Source organism: Sciurus vulgaris (assembly GCF_902686455.1).
Source record: "Sciurus vulgaris genome assembly, chromosome: 12".
Classification (NCBI taxonomy): Eukaryota; Metazoa; Chordata; class Mammalia; order Rodentia; family Sciuridae; genus Sciurus; species Sciurus vulgaris.
The window spans coordinates 18,700,955-18,719,196 of record NC_136473.1 but is presented as its reverse complement, the minus strand read 5'-3'; the positions used below and the strand labels follow the sequence as shown (position 1 = coordinate 18,719,196).

General features: G+C 41.8%; 2 protein-coding genes across 4 annotated transcripts in view; one reads left to right on the top strand and one right to left on the bottom strand.

Annotated features, from left to right (window-relative positions):
• DHTKD1 (dehydrogenase E1 and transketolase domain containing 1) overlaps positions 1 to 16,839 on the bottom strand; it is a 63,409-nt gene extending 46,570 nt beyond the window's left edge. The window contains exons 1-2 of one of the 3 annotated variants that reach the window (XM_079106201.1): positions 16,213 to 16,839; positions 5,412 to 5,476 (exon numbers count right to left, since the gene is read on the bottom strand). Coding sequence is in view for 1 of the 3 variants with exons in the window: in XM_079106200.1 (XP_078962326.1) it covers positions 1,275 to 1,437 (163 nt within the window). In the remaining 2 variants the exon portion in view is untranslated. Of the gene's footprint in view, positions 1 to 1,274; positions 1,558 to 5,411; positions 5,477 to 16,212 lie in introns of those variants that run through there. The other 2 variants (XM_079106202.1, XM_079106200.1) reach the window with 2 other exon arrangements.
• Positions 16,840 to 17,315: 476 nt separating this feature from the next.
• Positions 17,316 to 18,242, top strand: part of UPF2 (UPF2 regulator of nonsense mediated mRNA decay) — a gene marked incomplete at its 3' end in the record, with an annotated part of 163,577 nt that continues 162,650 nt past the window's right edge. Inside the window, exon 1 of the transcript XR_013758087.1 lies at positions 17,316 to 17,468. The remainder of the gene's footprint in view (positions 17,469 to 18,242) is intronic.

Below are 18,242 nucleotides of genomic sequence, written 5' to 3'. Positions count from 1 at the left end.
CCAGTACCACAAAAAGGAAAAAAAAAAAAAAAAAAAAAAAACAATCTAGATGACTGAAAAGTCATCCTAAGGAAACCCCATAAAGTCATCCTAAGGAAACCCCATTGCACTTAAGAATTGAGATTTATTTTAAATGCCCCCTAAGGTGAAGATAGATGAAGAGCAAAATACTTAAGTTTCATTGTGTGATGAAGATCCAAAAGTCAGGTGCTTACAAGATAACATCTTAAACATCAATCTCAAATTCGTATAAAAGATGCCAAATGTTTCCTCAAATAACCCATTTGCATTCCTCTACTCTGAAGCTGAATAAAGATAAAACAACTTTAAAGCATAAACCAAATGCTCAAAATTAGTCTCTTGCATAGCATGGAATAGAGATTCCAAAAACTGATAGTCACACCCACTAATCCATTAAAACCCATAAGGAGTTTTTCGGATGTGGCTCAGTGCTTGCCTCACATGCGTGGTTCTATTCCCAGCACCACCGACCTCTCCCCCAAAAAGAAAGGGAAAAACAAAGCAAAACAAAAAACAAAACACACATCAATGACATGGTTCTAAGTTCAGCAGTTCTGAACTCTGAAATTGAAGTGAAAGGCCTGGTCGTGCGCGGTGGCACATGCATGTAGACCCAGCGGCTCCAGAGGCTGAAACAGGAGGATCACGAGTTCAAAGACAGCCTCAGCAAAAGCGAGGAACTAAGCAACTCACTGAGACCCCGTCTCTAAATAAAATACAAAATAGGGCTAGGGATGTGGCTCAGTAGCCCCAGTACCATTAAAAGCCAGTTAGATTGGCGACAAACAATAAGTACCACTGTCATCTGAAACCATCTAATGAATTGTCTTCCCCCAAGTAGCATAGACTTGTACCCTGCTCATCCTCAAGTATACCTTAGCCTTGGGTCAACCCCAGAGCTGGGGCACTTTACAAAGTTTCTTTTTTCACAGACCCGCCTCCACAAAGGAGGGTCCCACATGTTAATAAGCCAGGGATAGTGAGGATAAGCCCTACCAAAACCAGGTCTGAACTAGGAAAGACTGGGTGCGTGGAACCAACACCGAGACACTGACCTTAAGGACCCCCAGCTAAGGAGGCTAAATGGGGTAGGGGTGGGGTGACCCGAAACTCAACACCCAAGCCCACTTCCCCCTGGGCTGTACACAGACCGACGGCCGGTCTCCTGGCCCCTGAAGCCCCCTCCAAATGCACCCCGCCACAAATCAGGCCGGGAGGTCCCTTGTGTCCCAATTCCCGGGGGCATCCTCGACCTGGGGGGCGTGCCTGGTCGTCCCTGGGCGCCTGGCTGACGATCTTCCTGGGCCAATATCCATAGACACCCCTCTCCGTCTGGTAGCCACGCCGGAGGAGGAGTGGGCGAGTCCGACTGAGAATCCTTCTTGCTGCTGTCACAGTGGCCGAAGCCATGCGCATTCCTGGCCCAGAAACTGCGTTGGGAGGACAAGGGGCAATAGCCGTCCAGAAGAGGAAGAGGGTCCCTACTGCGCTGGGGCAGCCAGGGGCGAGCCACGCGAACGATTGGAGCCCCGCCCCAGGACACCGCCCCCGCACCGCATTGGTTAGGGGGCTGGCCCCTCTGAGCCAATCCGGGGCAGCGGCACTAACTGCGAAGCCGCGCCCCGAACTGGGGCGGAACTTCGGGGCTAACCCCGGGCCAAGGCCGCCCGGGACTGGGACCAGGGCGGGGGAAATATGCTGCCCAGCGTTAGTCTCCCTCCATAAGTATTTACCCATCACACCTCTGCTGGAAGCCTCAGAACACGACAGTCTAGATTCTCTTACAGAAAGGATTAAACAAGAGATGCAAAATGTAAAGGACACTTGGGGAACTGGAAAATCAAATATACCCATTCTCACCCCCCACCCCCCTACAAGAAACATGGAGGAAGAAAGAACAGGGAAGAGGGAACCCGTAAGAAAACAGGAGTCGAAAATTAAACATGGATGATTACAGCAGTGTAAAAATATTTGAGATATTTAAGATTTACATTTGGTCTATCTGTGAGTTTATTGAGATTTTATTTGACTCACCTTTAACTTTGCCAGTTAAAGCAAAGTTAACTGGAGTGGGGAAAGCACCGTCTGCATTCTTCCCCAGTCAGCAATCCATCATTCCAGTCAGTCACGTAACTGTATTTCACACTAAGAACACTGTATCTACAAACCCAAGATATCTTCCTTCCTCACTCCCATTCAACCAATATTCCCGTGAAACGCTCTGCTAGATTACAAAGACTAATAAGTACAGTGCCCTGTTCCCAGTCTGGTTGCAAACTGAACTCAATGCACACTGTGACAAATGTTATGATGTGGGCATAGATAGAAAAGTGACATCCAGCGTAAGTGGGCGGAAGGGACACTAGACGGGATGAAGGATGAGGAGTTAGGTAAACTGGGTATGCCCAGAGAAGGGCATACCAACGAGAGGGAGGAGTATGAACACAAAGTTCTGGGACTGGCAGTTTCATTTCACATTCCATTTCATTTGTTTGCTCCATTCAACAAAGATGGATTTTGGGTTTGGGCTACAGAAAAGAATGTAAAGATTTCAAAATCCAGCAAAAGAGTCTTTTCCTCTTATTTGCCAGTTCTGAACTCAAAATCTTATTAGTGTGCTTATATGGAGACAGTTCAATATTGATACATACAGGCAAAATTCAGTGTTGTGTAGTTGAACAAGCACTCTGCTGGGTATCAGGCTATTAGGTTCTATCTGTCTTTTCCATATGATTGACCATATTTCTTTGGAAGGGCACACCTCTGTTTTCCTCATGGTCTAACAGCTTCTTAAAGGTTCCTTAACATTTTAAATGTTAATTTTTGATTCTAAAAACAATATAAAAAGTAAGGGATGTATACTGGTTTCCTAGATGAAAAGAATGAGGGCTTCACTGGGGCCTGAGGGTATAGTTCAGTGGCAGAGGTGGTACTTACGGCATTCATGAGGTGCTGGGTTCATGTGATTGGAATGCTATATAGAAACTAAAATGAATGAACCAAAGCTATGCACTTCGATACGAGTAGAGTCAAGAATATAAAGTCTGGAGGAAGAATAAGAATGATATTCACACAAACTTAAAACAAATCACCTAACTAGTTGATTAATGAAGATGTACATCTGTAATAAAAGTACAAATATATGGATAGGTAGGACACATACCAAGTTTAGTAAATTTGGTTATACAGGTGGAAGGGAAATGAATGAGATGGCAGGGCAGAAATGTTCATGATTTCTGCAATGCTTTTAGTTTTTTAGAATATCCTGGGGCTGGGGCTGTAGCTCAGTGGCAGAGTGCTTGCCTACCATGTGTGAGGCACTGGGTTAGATCCGTAGCACCACATAGAAATGAACAAATGAAGTCATGCTGTCCATCTACAACTACAAAAAAAATTTTTTTAAAAAGAATATTCTGAATCAAATATGGCAAAATGCTATTATTTGTAAATTTGTGGGTAATGGAAACATGGGCATTTATTATTTTGTTTTTCAGTTTTCGTTATCAAAAAATTAAAATTTAGAAATGTTTAAAAGTATAACTGAAAATTAGAAAAAGCATACCACCTTCTCAGTAAGGTTTACCCTGATATCCTTTTTAAAATTCTAATTAACCTCATCACCCTGTACATTTCTGCTTCTTTTATTCTGCACTTCTTATTTTTCACCATCACATGTACCATTTCCTAATATGCCTTCCATTTTTTGTTTGTTTGTTTGTTTTCTATTTCCCCTGACCTACATGTAAGCTCAAAGGTCAAAGACCGACCTTTGTAGATTTTGGTTCACTGATGTATCGAGTGCCTAGAATAGTGCCTGGCACAAAACAGTGGCACCATAAACATTTGTCCAATGAAGATACGTATTAGAGTCTGATTACCTGTGTTCAAGTCTTGGTCCTATCACTTTCCAGCTGTGGGACCTTGGCAAGTTACTTAAACTAGGCCTCAGTTTACCTAGCTAAAAATGGGATTATAATAGTACCTACCTAATTGGTTACTGAAACTACGTGTAAAACACAACAGTGCCTGGTATGCTCTAAGTACTCAATGCATATAAACTATTACAATAATTATTATCATCATTTCAAGGTTTCACTTCCTAGTGGCTTTCAGTACCATTCCTGAGATTTAATGATCTTGAATGTGCATGAGGCTAATGACCTATTCAGTTCACAGGGTTTGCAATTAGCAAATGGCTAAGTAGAAGACTAGGAACACTACAGATATTGGTTTATTTTGTCTTATTAACACAGTGTTCAAATATGTGAATGGTCACTTACCTAATCAGGCTGTACACAGACCTATTTTATTTTACTTTTTGTAGTATTTGGGATTGAAACCAGGACCTCATATATGCTAGGCAAGTGCTCTGCCAAGGTCTGTTTTGTTTTTATAAGAAGTTTTTTCCCTGAGGTCCTTTGCTTTATTTTTTAGTGTTGAACATGCCAGAATTTACATTTTTGAAACAGACTAATTTCTTTGACCAACAACTATTTTAAAAAATTCCCAAATTATCATACTAGGGTATAGACATGCATTATTAATTGTATATATAACCCAAAATTTATCTATCACCAAAACTAATTTTATTTTTTTTTACCCTTCCCTACTTTTATTAGAAATGTTAAGAAGTGTAGGGTATAATGTAATGATGAACTAGGAAGGTGAGGATAAATTTTGTTCAAATGAATCCTTCAGGTTGGATTCTTCCCTGAATAATTCCTTTGAGAGGGGCTACTTAATTTTCTTTCATGTGGCTAATCCCAAGGGTTTTCTCTTTGTTCTTATGATTTTCTCCCCTTTGTTGTGAAACTTCTTTGTATGAAACTGAGGTTCTCTATTAATTTAGCTGATATCTTCTGGATCTACCTGCATGGGTCTCCTGGAGTGGCCTCACCTTTGATTGGATTGCCAGCACAGCTTCGATGACACAACTATAATGTGGAAGTTTAATAGTTTTTAGTACTTACAAACCTGCAGAGGACGAGTACACAACACAGAGGTCAGGGACAGAGAAGGGGATCCATGGGTCAGTGCCTTTATTGGGTCCAGGGTGTTACCAAACTGGTTTCCCATGGCAAGCTTTAATTGGTGTGCTGAAAGCAAGCTGGCATGTTCCAGGAGGTCATGTTCCAGCAGTGGTTACTTTTAAGTTCTCAGCAATGTCTGAAGCGCTCCTTTAAAGGAAGTGGCAGGAAAGCCGGGATCCCAGACTACTGGTGGGAGAGATGCCTCTAAATTTTTCTCTCTGGACAAGAGCTGAACCATTCTGGTGGGGTGTTTTTTGGGAAATGGTATCAAGGGTGATCGAGCATTGTGTCTGGTGTGCAAAAGTTAAACTTAGGATGCCAAGACAACATAAAATTGTAAGCACTCACTACAGAATATACCTTAACAGGGCTGGAGTATAGCTCAACACTTTCCTGGTATGAACATGCTGGTTCAATCCTTAGCACTGAAAAAACAAAAAAAGAAAAGAAAAAGAAATACATCATAAGAACGTGTGTGTGTGTGTGTGTGTGTGTGTGTGTGTATAATAATTACCATTGTATTATTTATCTGTTGTTGCTGGGTAACAAAATACTCCACAATTAGTGGCTTGAAACAACAAATATGCATTGTTTCCAGTTTATATAGGTTAGTACACTAGACAGGTTAGCTCAGTGTCTGGCTCAGTCTCCCAGGAAGTTGGAATCACCACTGAATGAGATTTCTATTCATCTTAATGTTCAACTGGAAGAATTGGTCCCCACATTCATGTACATGGTTGTTGGCAGGCCTGGGTTCTTGGTTGGCTGTTGACCAGAAGCTTCCCTCAGTGCCTTGACAATGTGGGCCTCACCAAAGGGCACTCAACATGGTATCTTGCTTTCTTCAAAAATGAAGCCCTAATCTGATTATTGGTACTAAGATCCCATCACCTCTGTGGCTCATAGAGAAGTTAGTCACAGAATCCAGCCTTCATTCAAGATTAGAGGACAGGAGGGCATGAATGCTAGGAGACAGGGACTGGATGGCTGAGGGCCATTCCAGAGGCTGCCTCCCACCCCTTGTGCCATTGCGAGCGTCGTGACAGGTGAGATGGGCTTAGCCTATGATGTGCTCTCATGCTCTGCTCACGTTCACTCTTCCACCAGTCACCACCACACTCAGCCCCGCCCTTCTTCTTCCTTTCCTTCTACTTCTCCTCTGACTCCCTCATCTGTTGTTTTCTTCTTCTAAATTCTGGATCTCTGTGCTCACTCTCTCAGAAAATACACCTGTCAAGACAGGCTCCTCAAATCTAGCCCTCTCTCTGTGTTCCGTAAAATCACTGATTAATTCAATCACACTTGCCTTTCCCTTTTCTAAATTCCTACAGCACATGAGCAATGCCATTCTGTTTAACCCTCCCCGCTACCTCTTGTTTCCCAAAAGATAAAATCCTCACGAGTGAGGATGTTTTTAACTATGTGCAGTATCTCGGGTGCTCTACAAGAGTACTTCTGATTCCAGGATTCTGGAGCTCAGTGACTCGCATCCCCTACTGAATGGGGTAGTGGTGATCACACAGTAGAAACATGACCAATTTTCTTTATTTAGAGCCAATCAATCATGGCTTCATCTGACAGGAAGTATCAGGCATTATTTATTCAATTAATAATTGTTGAGTACCTACTACATAACAGCACCACTGCTCAGGATGCAGCAGTGAAGAAGTCACACAACGTCCCTACCTTCAGGAGCATTCTGTCTCCACGGGTAGATAGAAGTTAAATAAATAATCACACAATAATGAATTATAATTCTAACAGTGCCATGAAGCACAGTGCAGGATAAAACCAGATAAAGGAACAGATTACCTAGTCCGAGAGGTTATGTAAACTGAAAACTTGAAAATGAAGAAAGTAGGAGTTAGAGAAGCAAAAAGAGCTGTTGAGGATGATTAACTCACAGGTGAAATCAAGTTCTAACTAGCTCCTCATCTTCTCCCATTGCCTAGTGAAGGAGGAGGAAGTATAAAACTAACACCTTTTTAAAACCATATTCTCTACTCAGCTGTCTTGTTTTCATTTTGTTTGAACTTACATTATTTTATCAGTTACAACAACTATCATGCCAATATACTGTCTGTAAACATTATTGTGGATGTGGCTCCTTTGGAAAATGTCCTCCAGACAGGTGACCCATCCCCTTGCCTCCGTCCTTGCTTTGCTTCTGGAGAGCCTGAATGGAAGCCACTGAATGCAAAGGAGACCTGTGCATGAGGAATAAACCCGGAAAGCAAAATTCAGTTTTGGTTATTGAGCTATGTGTGATGTTAAGCAGATCTGTCAATTAGGTGGTTGGACACACTTCTCTGGAGTTCACAAGAATAGCAAGGACTAGAGAAATAAATTTGACAGATTTCAGTGTATAGATGTTATTGAGGTGCTGGATATGAGATCCTGCTTCCATTTGTGCTATCATGGGTATTGAGATCCTACACCTTGTAATGCACAACAATGCAAAAGCTTAAAAGCTGAGATGAGAAGGAGTTCCAACACAGAATAAGAAGTAGCTAAAGAATTTCTGAAGAAATGGAGCTTTGGGGGAGAAATATTCAGGTTTAAATTCTAGTTTTGCCAGTTATGAGATATGTGATCTTGGATCACTTCTCAGTTTTCAGATGTAAGATGGAAATAATGATGCCTATCTTAGAGAAAGTTAGCATAGGATTGTGGCTAGGTAATTTCTAATCTAAATTACCAGATTCTTTTTTAAAATTTTGTTCTAATTAGTTATACATGACAGTAGAATGCATTTTGACACATTGTAAACAAACGGAGCACAATGTCTCTCCTTCCTCTGGTGCACAGCCACACTGATAGTGTAATCATACATGTATATAGGGCAATAACATCTGTCTCATCCTACTGTCCTTTCCATCCCCACCGCCCCACCCCTCCCCTCCCTCCCTTCTACACTCTCCCCTCTCCAATGTCCCTTCATTCCTCCCCCACCGCCTACCCATTATGGATCAGCATCCGCTTATCAGGGAAAATATTTAGCCTTTGTTTTTTTGGGTTTGGCTTATTTCACTTAGCATGATATTCTCCAGCTCCATTTATCTGCAGATGCCATAATTTCATTCTTCTTTAAGGCTAATATTCCATTGTGTATATGTACATTTCCTTTATCCATTCATCTGTTGAAGGACACCTAGGTTGGTTCCATAGTTTAGCTCTTGTGAATTGAGCTGCTATAAACATGGATGTGGCTGCATCACTATAGTATGCTGATTTTAAGTCCTTTGGGTTTATGCTGAGGTGTGGGATAATTGGGGCAAATGGTGGTTCCATTTCAAGTTTCCTGAGGAATCTCCATATGCTTTCCAGAGTGGTAGTACCAATTTTGCAGTCTCATCAGCAATGTATGAGTGTACCTTTTTCTCCACATCCTCGCCAACATTTATTATTGCTTGTATTCTTGATAATTGCTATTCTGACTGGAGTGAGGTGAAATCTTAGTTTTGATTGCATTTCTCTAATCAGTAGAGATGATGAACATTTTTTCATGTTTGTTGATCGACTGTATTTCTTTTCTTGGGGCGGGGTACTGGGGATTGAACTCAGGGGCACTCCACCACTGAGTCACATCCCCAGCCCTATTTTGTATTTTATTTAGAGACAGGGTCTCACTGAGTTGCTTAGTGCCTCGCTTTCACTGAGGCTGGCTTTGAACTTGTGATCTTCCTGTCTCAGCCTCCTGAGCTGCTGGGATTATAGGCATGCACCACAGGACCCAGCAATTGACTGTATTTCTTCTTTTGTGAAGTGTCTGTTCAGTTCCTTCGCCCATTTATTGATTGGGTTATTTGCTTTTATGGAGTTAGGTTTTTTGAGTTCTTTATATCCTGGAGTGCTCTATCTGAGGTGCATGTGATTTTCTCCCATTCTGTAGGTTCTCTCCACGTTACTGTTTTCTTTGCTGAGAAGTTTTTTGAGTCCATCCCATTTATTTATTCTTTTAAAAAAAAAATAGTTGTAAATAGACACAATACCTTTATTATTTTTATATGTTGCTGAGGATTGGACCCAGTGTCTCACACATGCTAGGCAAGCGCTCTACCACTGAACTACAAACCCAGCCCATTTATTGATTCTGGATGTTACTTCTTGCACTTTAGGAGTCTGGTTAAAGAAGTCAGTTCCTAAGCCGACATGGTAGAGATTTGGTCCTATTTTTCCTTCTATTAGGCACAGGGTCTCTGTTCCAGTACCTAAGTCTTTAAACCATTTTGAGTTGATTTTTGTGCAGGGTGAGAGATAGAAGTTTAATTTCATTTTGTTACATATGGATTTCCAGTTTTCCCGGCACCGTTTGTTGAAGAGGCTATCTTTTCTCCAAAGTATGTTTTTGGTGTCTTTGTCTAGCATGAGGTAACTGTATTTATGTGGGTTTGTCTCTGTGTCTTCTGTTCTGTGCTATTGGTCTACAGCTATTTTGGTGCCAATACCATGATGTTTTTGTTACTCTTCCTCTGTAGTATAGTTTAAGGTCTGGTATTGTGATGCGTTCTGCTTTACTCTTCTTGCTAAGGATTGCTTTGTCTATTCTGGGTCTCTTATTTTGCTAAATGAATTTCATGATTGCTTTTTCTAGTACTACAAAGAATGTCCTTGGGATTTTAATAGGAATTGCATTAAATCTGTATAACAGTTTTGGTAGTATGACCATTTTCTAATTGTTTGCTCTATTTAGTTATACATGATAGCAGAATGCATTTTGATTCATTGTACACAAATGGGATACAGCATTCATGTAATCTTATATGTACATAGGGTAATGATGTTTGTCACATTCCATGATCTTTTCTTTCCCCCGCCCCCTCCCCTCCCCTAATTTCCCTCTACACAATCCAACATTCCTCCATTAATCACTTATGACGCCATCCCCCCACCCCTGCTCCCTGTTACATATCAGCATCCACCTATCAGAGAAAACATTTAGCCTTGGGTTTTTTGGGATTGGCTTATTTCACTTAGCATGATATTCTCCAGCTCCATCCACTTTTCTGCAAATGATAGTGTGGCCATTTTGATGATATTTAAATTACCTGATGCTTAATATTGGCTCTGCCACTTACTACGTGGGACCTTGAGCAGATTTCCTAACTTTTCTTCTCATTTTTCTCAGTAAAAGGGGCTTGACAATCATTATCTACTATAAAGATTTAACGTGAAAATTAAGTAAGAATGCACATTAATAGTACATTGTCTTACACATAGTAAATAATCAATATTAACTATTATTACAGGGATGTTTTAAAATAGAGGAGAAATGTATAGAACTTGCCACATAGTAAGTACCCAAAAGATAAGAGCTTTTATTATTAGCTTACTATTATTATTAAACTGATATTGATTGTTGAATGTTAAAAGGTTAATACAGAGTGACATCTGTTTGGATGAGCCCGTCATTAAATAGGAACCAAGGCAATGGCCCTTTCTACAGCTTCCAGGGGAAAGTTAGGCAAGTGTAATACATGATGGTGTCTATAGAGTAGTACCTTTCAAAAGAAACAAGTTAGAAATGACACCTATTTCTTTTACTTACCTTTGGCAACTGACGAGTATGGCAACTGCAAAAGACTCTGTACTATAACTTTTTTTTCCAGTTGTATTTCTCAATGTGACATTATCAATCTGAATTACGAAGGCAACCAATTTTGTACCTGAATTCTGAAACATTTGGAAGCAATGGTAAATGTTTGGCCAAGATTCAATTAAAATAAAGTTTGGAATTCTGAAATCTAACCCCTGCTCACTTTTAAAATGAGGCATCTGATCACAGAGGGTTTACAATGATTTTCCCCATTCCTCTGTGTTGCCTGTGCTGCGGCTCTAAGACTCCACAGTAGGTCTTTGGTCCCCAGCTTCACCTTCACACACATTACCATGGGTGTGGATTTGGCAATACACTGGTCTCACCCAGGCAGTCATCCTTTTTTAAAATTTCTTTTCCTTTTGCAATGTCAGGGATTGGAATACAGGGCCTTGAGCTCACTAGGCAAACACTCTATCATGAAGCTATGCCTCCAAATGGAAGCAAATATTCTTGTTTTATCATATACATTGGTTGATCTTGATAAGATTATATAATCATGTCTCTTCTTATTCCTCATTGTATCCACAGGGATATATGTATTGTAATGTGTTTGGTACTCAGTCATATAAGGTGGGGGAAACATCCTTATACACAGAAGGCAGGAAGCATTATGTAAGACCATGAACTTCGGCATTGGAGAGCCCTGACCTGAGATTCTATTTAGTAGCTGTTTGATCCTGAACACATTATTTAACTATGCTGTCTTAGTTTGTCTCTCTGTAAAAACAGAAATAGCACTAACAATACAATTATTGGGTGGATTAATGCCTGACACACACAAAGATACTTCCATTCAATACTCAGAGCTAAAAAGTTGCATTAGCTTTAAAATAGCAAAGAGAGGTCTGGAATCCAATATTTGATTTGTTAAGAGTTGATATATTGCTTGGTAAATAAATATGAAACTCCAGGCTACAATTTCCTCTAAAAGGTCGACCCTTTTCACTTTTGATTCATTTTACGTATTTCTGCTTAAGTACCTTTACCAAGAAAGGATTCATTCACTTATTAACCCATCATTATTTAGTGCCCCTTATGGCCCTAGGACACAAAGATTAATGAAATACATATCATAAACCTGTAGGAGTTTATAGTTTTTTTAAAAAAATCTCATTTATAATACACTTTGTGAAGAGATTTATTTCAGGAATGCAGACATGGCTCACTTTTAAGAAACCTACTCATTATATTAATTAAGAAGCTTACAGTTTTATGGGCAAAACATACAAATTATTCTAATGAAGCATAATGAAAGTTACAATATGGTTGATGAAAGGCAGTTATGGGGACCTCATTCAACACGTGGAGTGGTGGTGATAAAAAATGACTTCCTCTAGTAAATAATCCCTAAACTAACAGGTCTGGAAATAGTCATTAGAGAAAGCACATTCTTGGTAGTCATGACATGTACACATGCCGTCTAGTACACGCAGGCTGTTATGGCTGGAATTTGGAAATGAGACTAGATGTACAGAAAAGAGCCCATGGATAAGAACTTTTTTGCTAATAACTCTGAGTAGTACCGTGTAAATCAGTGGCTTCCAAAAGGGCTTGGTAGAAAGGGGAATGCAAGATGATCCAGTGACGCAAAATATTAGAACTTCTGTTTTATTTATTGTTATCTTTTCTATTTTGGGGTATTCTGAGGTCTGTATTTGTGTAGTACTACATATATACATCATTTCTATCTAAATATACATACATGGGTTGGAAGTGTATGCCCTCCTCCAGCCCCCTCCATTGTCATAGAAGAGTTTTTAAGCAAGGAAGTTAAACAATTTGAGTTGTGTTCAAAACAATACTAAGGTAAGCAGGGGGCAGGATTAGAAGCAACAGGGAAAGAAATTAAGAGATGACTGGCAATAGTGGAAATGAGTCCATGTGGGTTGAATTAAGGTTACAGCAGTGAAGATAAAAAAGGGACCCAGTCAAGGTTCTTTTAAGACATACTGACAGCATTTGGACAAGGGACAGGTTGTGGGAACTCTGGCTTCAATAACTAGAAGAATTTAAAAAGGTAGGGTGGGGGACCAGTGTTAAGTTCAATTTTGGACATTTTAGGTCTTAGGTCTGAAGTATATATGAAATGTTTCATTACAGATGTCTCATAGCAGGGACTTAGAAACATAGGTTGAAAATTAAAAAATGAGGACCAATTAGATGGCAAAGTGTTAGTTTTCCACTTCTTATCCATTAACTTCCCTCAACGAATACTGAGACTAGCTATTCTGCTGGGCAAAAAAGTGAAACTAGAAATTAGAATCAATGATTTTATTTGCAAACCTGTCAATATTCATTACAATAAATGAGAAACCCCCTCACTTTCTTTTCAATCGTTAGTTTGAAGTTCATTGTCTTGGCACAGATTCTTAATACTTGGACTAAAATATTTCAGGTATACTGGTTTCTAACCAATGTTAAGGCAAGGGGAGGGGAACTGAAGTACTATTTATTCAACATTTGGATTGTTTCCAAAAATGATAGCCAAAACTCAGAGCATATACTGTGAGAACCATTTTAAGTGATTTTATTTGAATTTTATACTTCCTCTTCATAATATTCCCTGAAAAAATACTATTATCAGAATTTTTAAGAATAAAAAGATGTGACTTAAATTGGTTAAATAGTCAAGTTCAAATATTTGGAATCAGAATCTGAACTCACATGGTGCAACTATAGAGCTGCATGTTCCTTGCTTTCAAGGGTTGCTTCCCAACCAGTTCTCTTCCAACCTCTTTCAAAAATCTCACTCCCAGCTACTGCAGCTCCTCAGGATCAATCCCGTTCTACTCCTAGTCTGTTCCTGTTAATTGACTAAGGTTTAGGGCTACTTTCTGTCTTCTTTCCAATCTTCACTACTGTCAATCCTACCCACATCCACTCTCACATTCCTCCTTCCCCAGCTTAGATTTTATGATCCTTCATTCAAACCACTCTCAGGCAAACACTCTCAATTCCCTTACTACTTTTTTTTTTTTTTTTTTTTTTCTCTTTTCCCAAAGTACACAACCCATAGGCACAACAACCCAGTTCATTACTATTATTTATTTTTATTTTGAGGCAGGGTCTTGCTAAGTTGTAGAGGCTAGACTGAAATTTACTATCCTTCCGTCTTGGCCTTCAGAGCTGCTGGGATTATAGACTTGTGCTACCTCACCCAATCCTTTTCTCTCTTTCATGGAAAAAAAAACCCCAAACCCATTAAAACCTGACTCTGTAACTCTTTTGGAGAAACATGCATGCAAACCGGATGTTTTACTTCAAATTTATGATCACAAAACTCAAATAGCTTCTCAGCCTGACTTGGTAATCCCTACTATGCAGCAATCTCAATACTTTTCCAAGTGTCTAACATTTTCTCCTCTCTTTTCAAACTTTCTCCATTCTCTCCCCACCTCTTAGCTAATGACTGTGGCTTGAATTTCACCCCAAAATAGTAGTGATCAAGAAAGTTGTCCTTTGTAGATGTCCTACTAATATACAAATCAGTTTGCATACATGCCCATCGTCACTGTCTTAATACAAAGTAGAAATGTCCCTGCTTCTACCAAAGGCACTCCTTACTGCCATTAAAAGAACTTTGCTACAGTAGTGGTCTTTTTAATCTCTCTTACATTATCAATATTTCCCATTCCATTGAATCATAGCTGGGCTCAGTGGCGCAAGCCTGAAATCCCAGCGGCTTGCGAGGCTGCGGCAGGAGGATCTCCAGCCGCAGAAAAAGTGAGGCACTAAGCAACTCAGTGAGACCATGTCTCTAAATAAAATACAAGAAATAGGGCTAGGGATGTGGCTCAGTGGTTGAGTGCCTCTAAGTTCAATCTCCAGTACCGCCAAATAAACAACAAAAAAATTCTTTACATACATATCTCACAAAAAAAGATGCAAAATCAACATCCTCCCTCAGTTCCCATTCTTCTACAGTTGTATTTTTCTGCCTTTTTTTTTTTTTTTTTTTTGAGAGTATTTTAGTAGGCCAACAACCATCTTTTTAAAAAAATCTTTTTTAGTTGTACATGGACACAATATCTTTATTTATTTCTATGTGGTGCTGAAGATTCAAACTGAATGCCTCATGCATGCAAGGTAAGCGCTCTACCACTGAATCACATCCCCAGCCCCTCTACTGCTCTTCTGGATACAATTTCTTAAACTATCTTTTTCCATCTCCAGTGCAGTCTTCAGTTGCTCCAATCTGGCCCTATGTCACTGACCTACATTCTGCGCACTATTGGTCCCTATGGTGTCAACCTAATGATCACTTCTTGTCCTCCTATTCTTTGCTCTCATTAACATGAAGAGTTACCCATTTTTCCCCTTTTAAAAAAATTTTCATATATACATATGTATATAATAGAGAGAGAGATGTCAATGGACCTTTATTTTATTTATTTATATGTGGTGCTGAGGATCAAACCCAGTGCACACATGCTAAGCAAGTGCTCTACCACTGGGCTTCAACCCCAGTGCCCCACTTTTCCCTTCTTGAAGTACCGTTTTCCTTGGCTTTTGTACCACCACACTCTCCTGGTCTTCCTTTTCTTCACTCTCCTGTTTAGATATATTTAGAAGGTTCTCAGGACTTAGTCCTTGGACTTCTTTTGATACATTTTCTTTGGTGCTCTCATCTATTCTAAATGCAGATGGGCCCCGACTTCCTATGGTTCAACATGTGATTTTTTTTACTTTACAATGGCATCCATATGATTAACAGTCAATAGAAATATGTTTCTAATTTTGATCTTTTCCCTGGGCTGCAAAATGCAATGTAGTAGTATCACTGGGCAGTGGCAGCTCCATCAGTCACTTGATCATGGGGGGAACAACTACAGTGTACTTTGTTGTTGAGCTAGGTTGTTTGGTAGGTTATATGTGTTAAATGCATTTTTGACTTATACTCAATTTACAATATGTTTCTAAGGCTATAATTTCATCACATGTCGAGGTTCATCAGCACTATTTATGTTGATGATGCTCTGATTTTCATCTGCTGGCCAAAGCTCTCCAATATGCCAGTGGTCCATTTGATGTTTCCAGCTGAATAACTAAAACCTTCTTGTGAATGTGTGTTTACAGAAGGGCTCTAACTCAGGCCTTGCCCAGGCTAGGTTAGCATTCTAACAGCAAGCTACATCTTCAGCCCCCTCCTGCTCTTGATTCCTCTAGTCACATAATTTCTTTTTAGCACCTAATGAAATTCAAAGGTTGTTTTGATTCTGGATGAGAACTTAATTTACTAATATTGAAGTAAACCCACTTAAAGTAGTTACACAAAATAAGAAAACTTCAAAGAGAATTTTGGGTGCTTCTCACAGGCTTAGTGTTTTGGAACAATTGTGTCTTAATTGCTTATCAATAATACTAACTAGCAGTATCATCTTTCTCCCTTTTGTGACCCTAGACATGACTGACCTAGTGATAACCCCCCAGGCGCCAACACTCAGTTTGCAGGGTAATTTGCATGCTAAGAATAAACGGGGGGGGGGGGGGGAGAATAAGTGAGACATAAAACAGTAAACAGAGGCAGGAGCAAAGGCTGAATAAAAGGGAATCCAAACCTACCTCAAGTATTTGAGGTTGTGTAGCAGTTCATTTTCTGGGCTTGGTTACCGGGTGGGGCGCCCCATGTCAAGCAAGAATCAAGACCAGTTTTGTACCTTTGTTCCTTTGGCTTCGGACCAGCCAAAGTCGGTAACGACATCCAACCAAATTTTGCTGACAAATGTTAACACGGTTTCGATAAAATCTGATGCACAATTTCAGCAACCGAGGAGCAAGTGTAGCATGGAGCAGCTGATATCCATCTTAAGAAGTTGACTTGGGTTCGCATTCGGAAAACAAGACTAGCCTATTTTTTTTTTTTTTTGAGCGAGTGCCTTCGTTGTAATTTTTAAAACTTGCTTGTTAGAACAGGGTACTTTAATTTTTCCCTTATTTTATTTTTTGGTCGAACACCTGAAACCGCTTCTGGAAATCCCCCTACCGGACTTTCGGAGTCATTTAGGGCACTCACCAATCTAGACCCATACCTGACCAACTTCTACCTTCCTCACCAGCTCCAGTTTCCAAGTTCCTAAATCTTCAACCTCTCCCCTCCAATTAGTCCAATCAAACTTTCCCTTCTTGGACCTCTACCTTACGGTTCGCCTCAGGACACCACTAGGAGAATCACATGACCAAACTTGTCCTTAATGGCGCTCCGTAATTCTGCTATTCCACCGCTCTTCCTTGCCTCCTGTTAGCCTGGCCCCGCCCCATTCTCGCCCCCCCTTTCCCAGCCTGCGAAGTGCCTGCGCTTGCGCATCTCCAATTCAGGCGCTTTCCCTTTCCTGGCGACCAATCCACTTCCTGCCTCCGGTCCTTGGAACACTCCTCCCTTCTGCTGGGGCCCTGGCTGGAGGTGCTGGTAGTGGCTGTCCCATTTGTTGCCTGATTGGAAAATTCTCTTCTTTCTTCGAGTAGGGGGTATAAATCAACCACTAAGTGGATGGCGCCTTTCTGAGACTTTGTACCAACTATGCTACCCTACGGCTAAGCTGAGGACCTCGACAAGCCGAGGGACGAGTGATCCGGGCTGTTTTCTATCTGGCAATAATGCAGACAGCTTCTTCCTTTTCACCTCCCTGTGCCCCGCCCCCACTCGCAGCCCGGCCGCGCTGGTGAGTGGCGGGCGGGAGGGCCGGCGGGCGGAGGGAGGAGGGGGAGCGGAGGGAAGGCGGGCCCTCGACTGCGAGATAGGTGGGGGGAGGGGAGGGGAGAGCCCGAGCGCTGGAGTTGGTGCTGGGAAACCCGGGGCTAATGTTGACAACAGGCTCGAGGTGAGTCCTGGGGAACCTCTTTCCCCTCCGCTCCAACGATCGGGAGGAAGCGGGGCTGGGGGACACCGGCCTGGACTCCTACTTCCTGAGGGACCCAAGAGGCGACTCCGCACCCCAGCTCTCCGGGGGCGGCGAGCAGTAGAGGCACCGCGGGTCCGGCGTCGCCCTCCTCAGACCCCTTTCCCCGAGGTTCTCATCAACGCGGGAGCCCCGCGGCCCGGGCAGGCGTGAGGGGCGATGGAGGAGGAGGTGCCTGCCCCACACGCCTGGGCCGGGCCTCGGGGCTGGAGGCGGGGAGCTTGCTGTGGCGGGGCGAAGGTGTTTGGGGGCGTGGAGTAGAGAGGGGGGAGGTTTTGGAAAGCTCTCCGGGAGTCGGGAGGGAAGCGAGGGCGAGGACGTGGGGAGGGTGCGTGTGTGGGAGGATGTGGAGTAGCGAGACCTGCCGGGGAGCCTTCCGTGGTGAGGGCGTGTGGGGCGCGCAGCTTGGGTTGGGGCAAGGATGGCACGCGAAGGTGACTGGATCTCCGTAGGAAGGGGAGTTGTGGCGGGGAAGCGCGTTAGGTGTAGCGAGCCCGAGCGGGGACCCGTGGGACAGGTGTGTGTAGGGGAAGGGGCTTGGGGCGTTCTTGGGGCTGGTGGCCATGGACTGCTTAGTTTACTTCCTTTTAATCGCAGACTGGTTGATTCCTCATCTCGCCTTCTCTCCAGGGCTCCAGTTCTCCCTGGCTAGTATTGTTGAACTAAGGAAATGATCACAGGGTGTTTGGTCTCCAG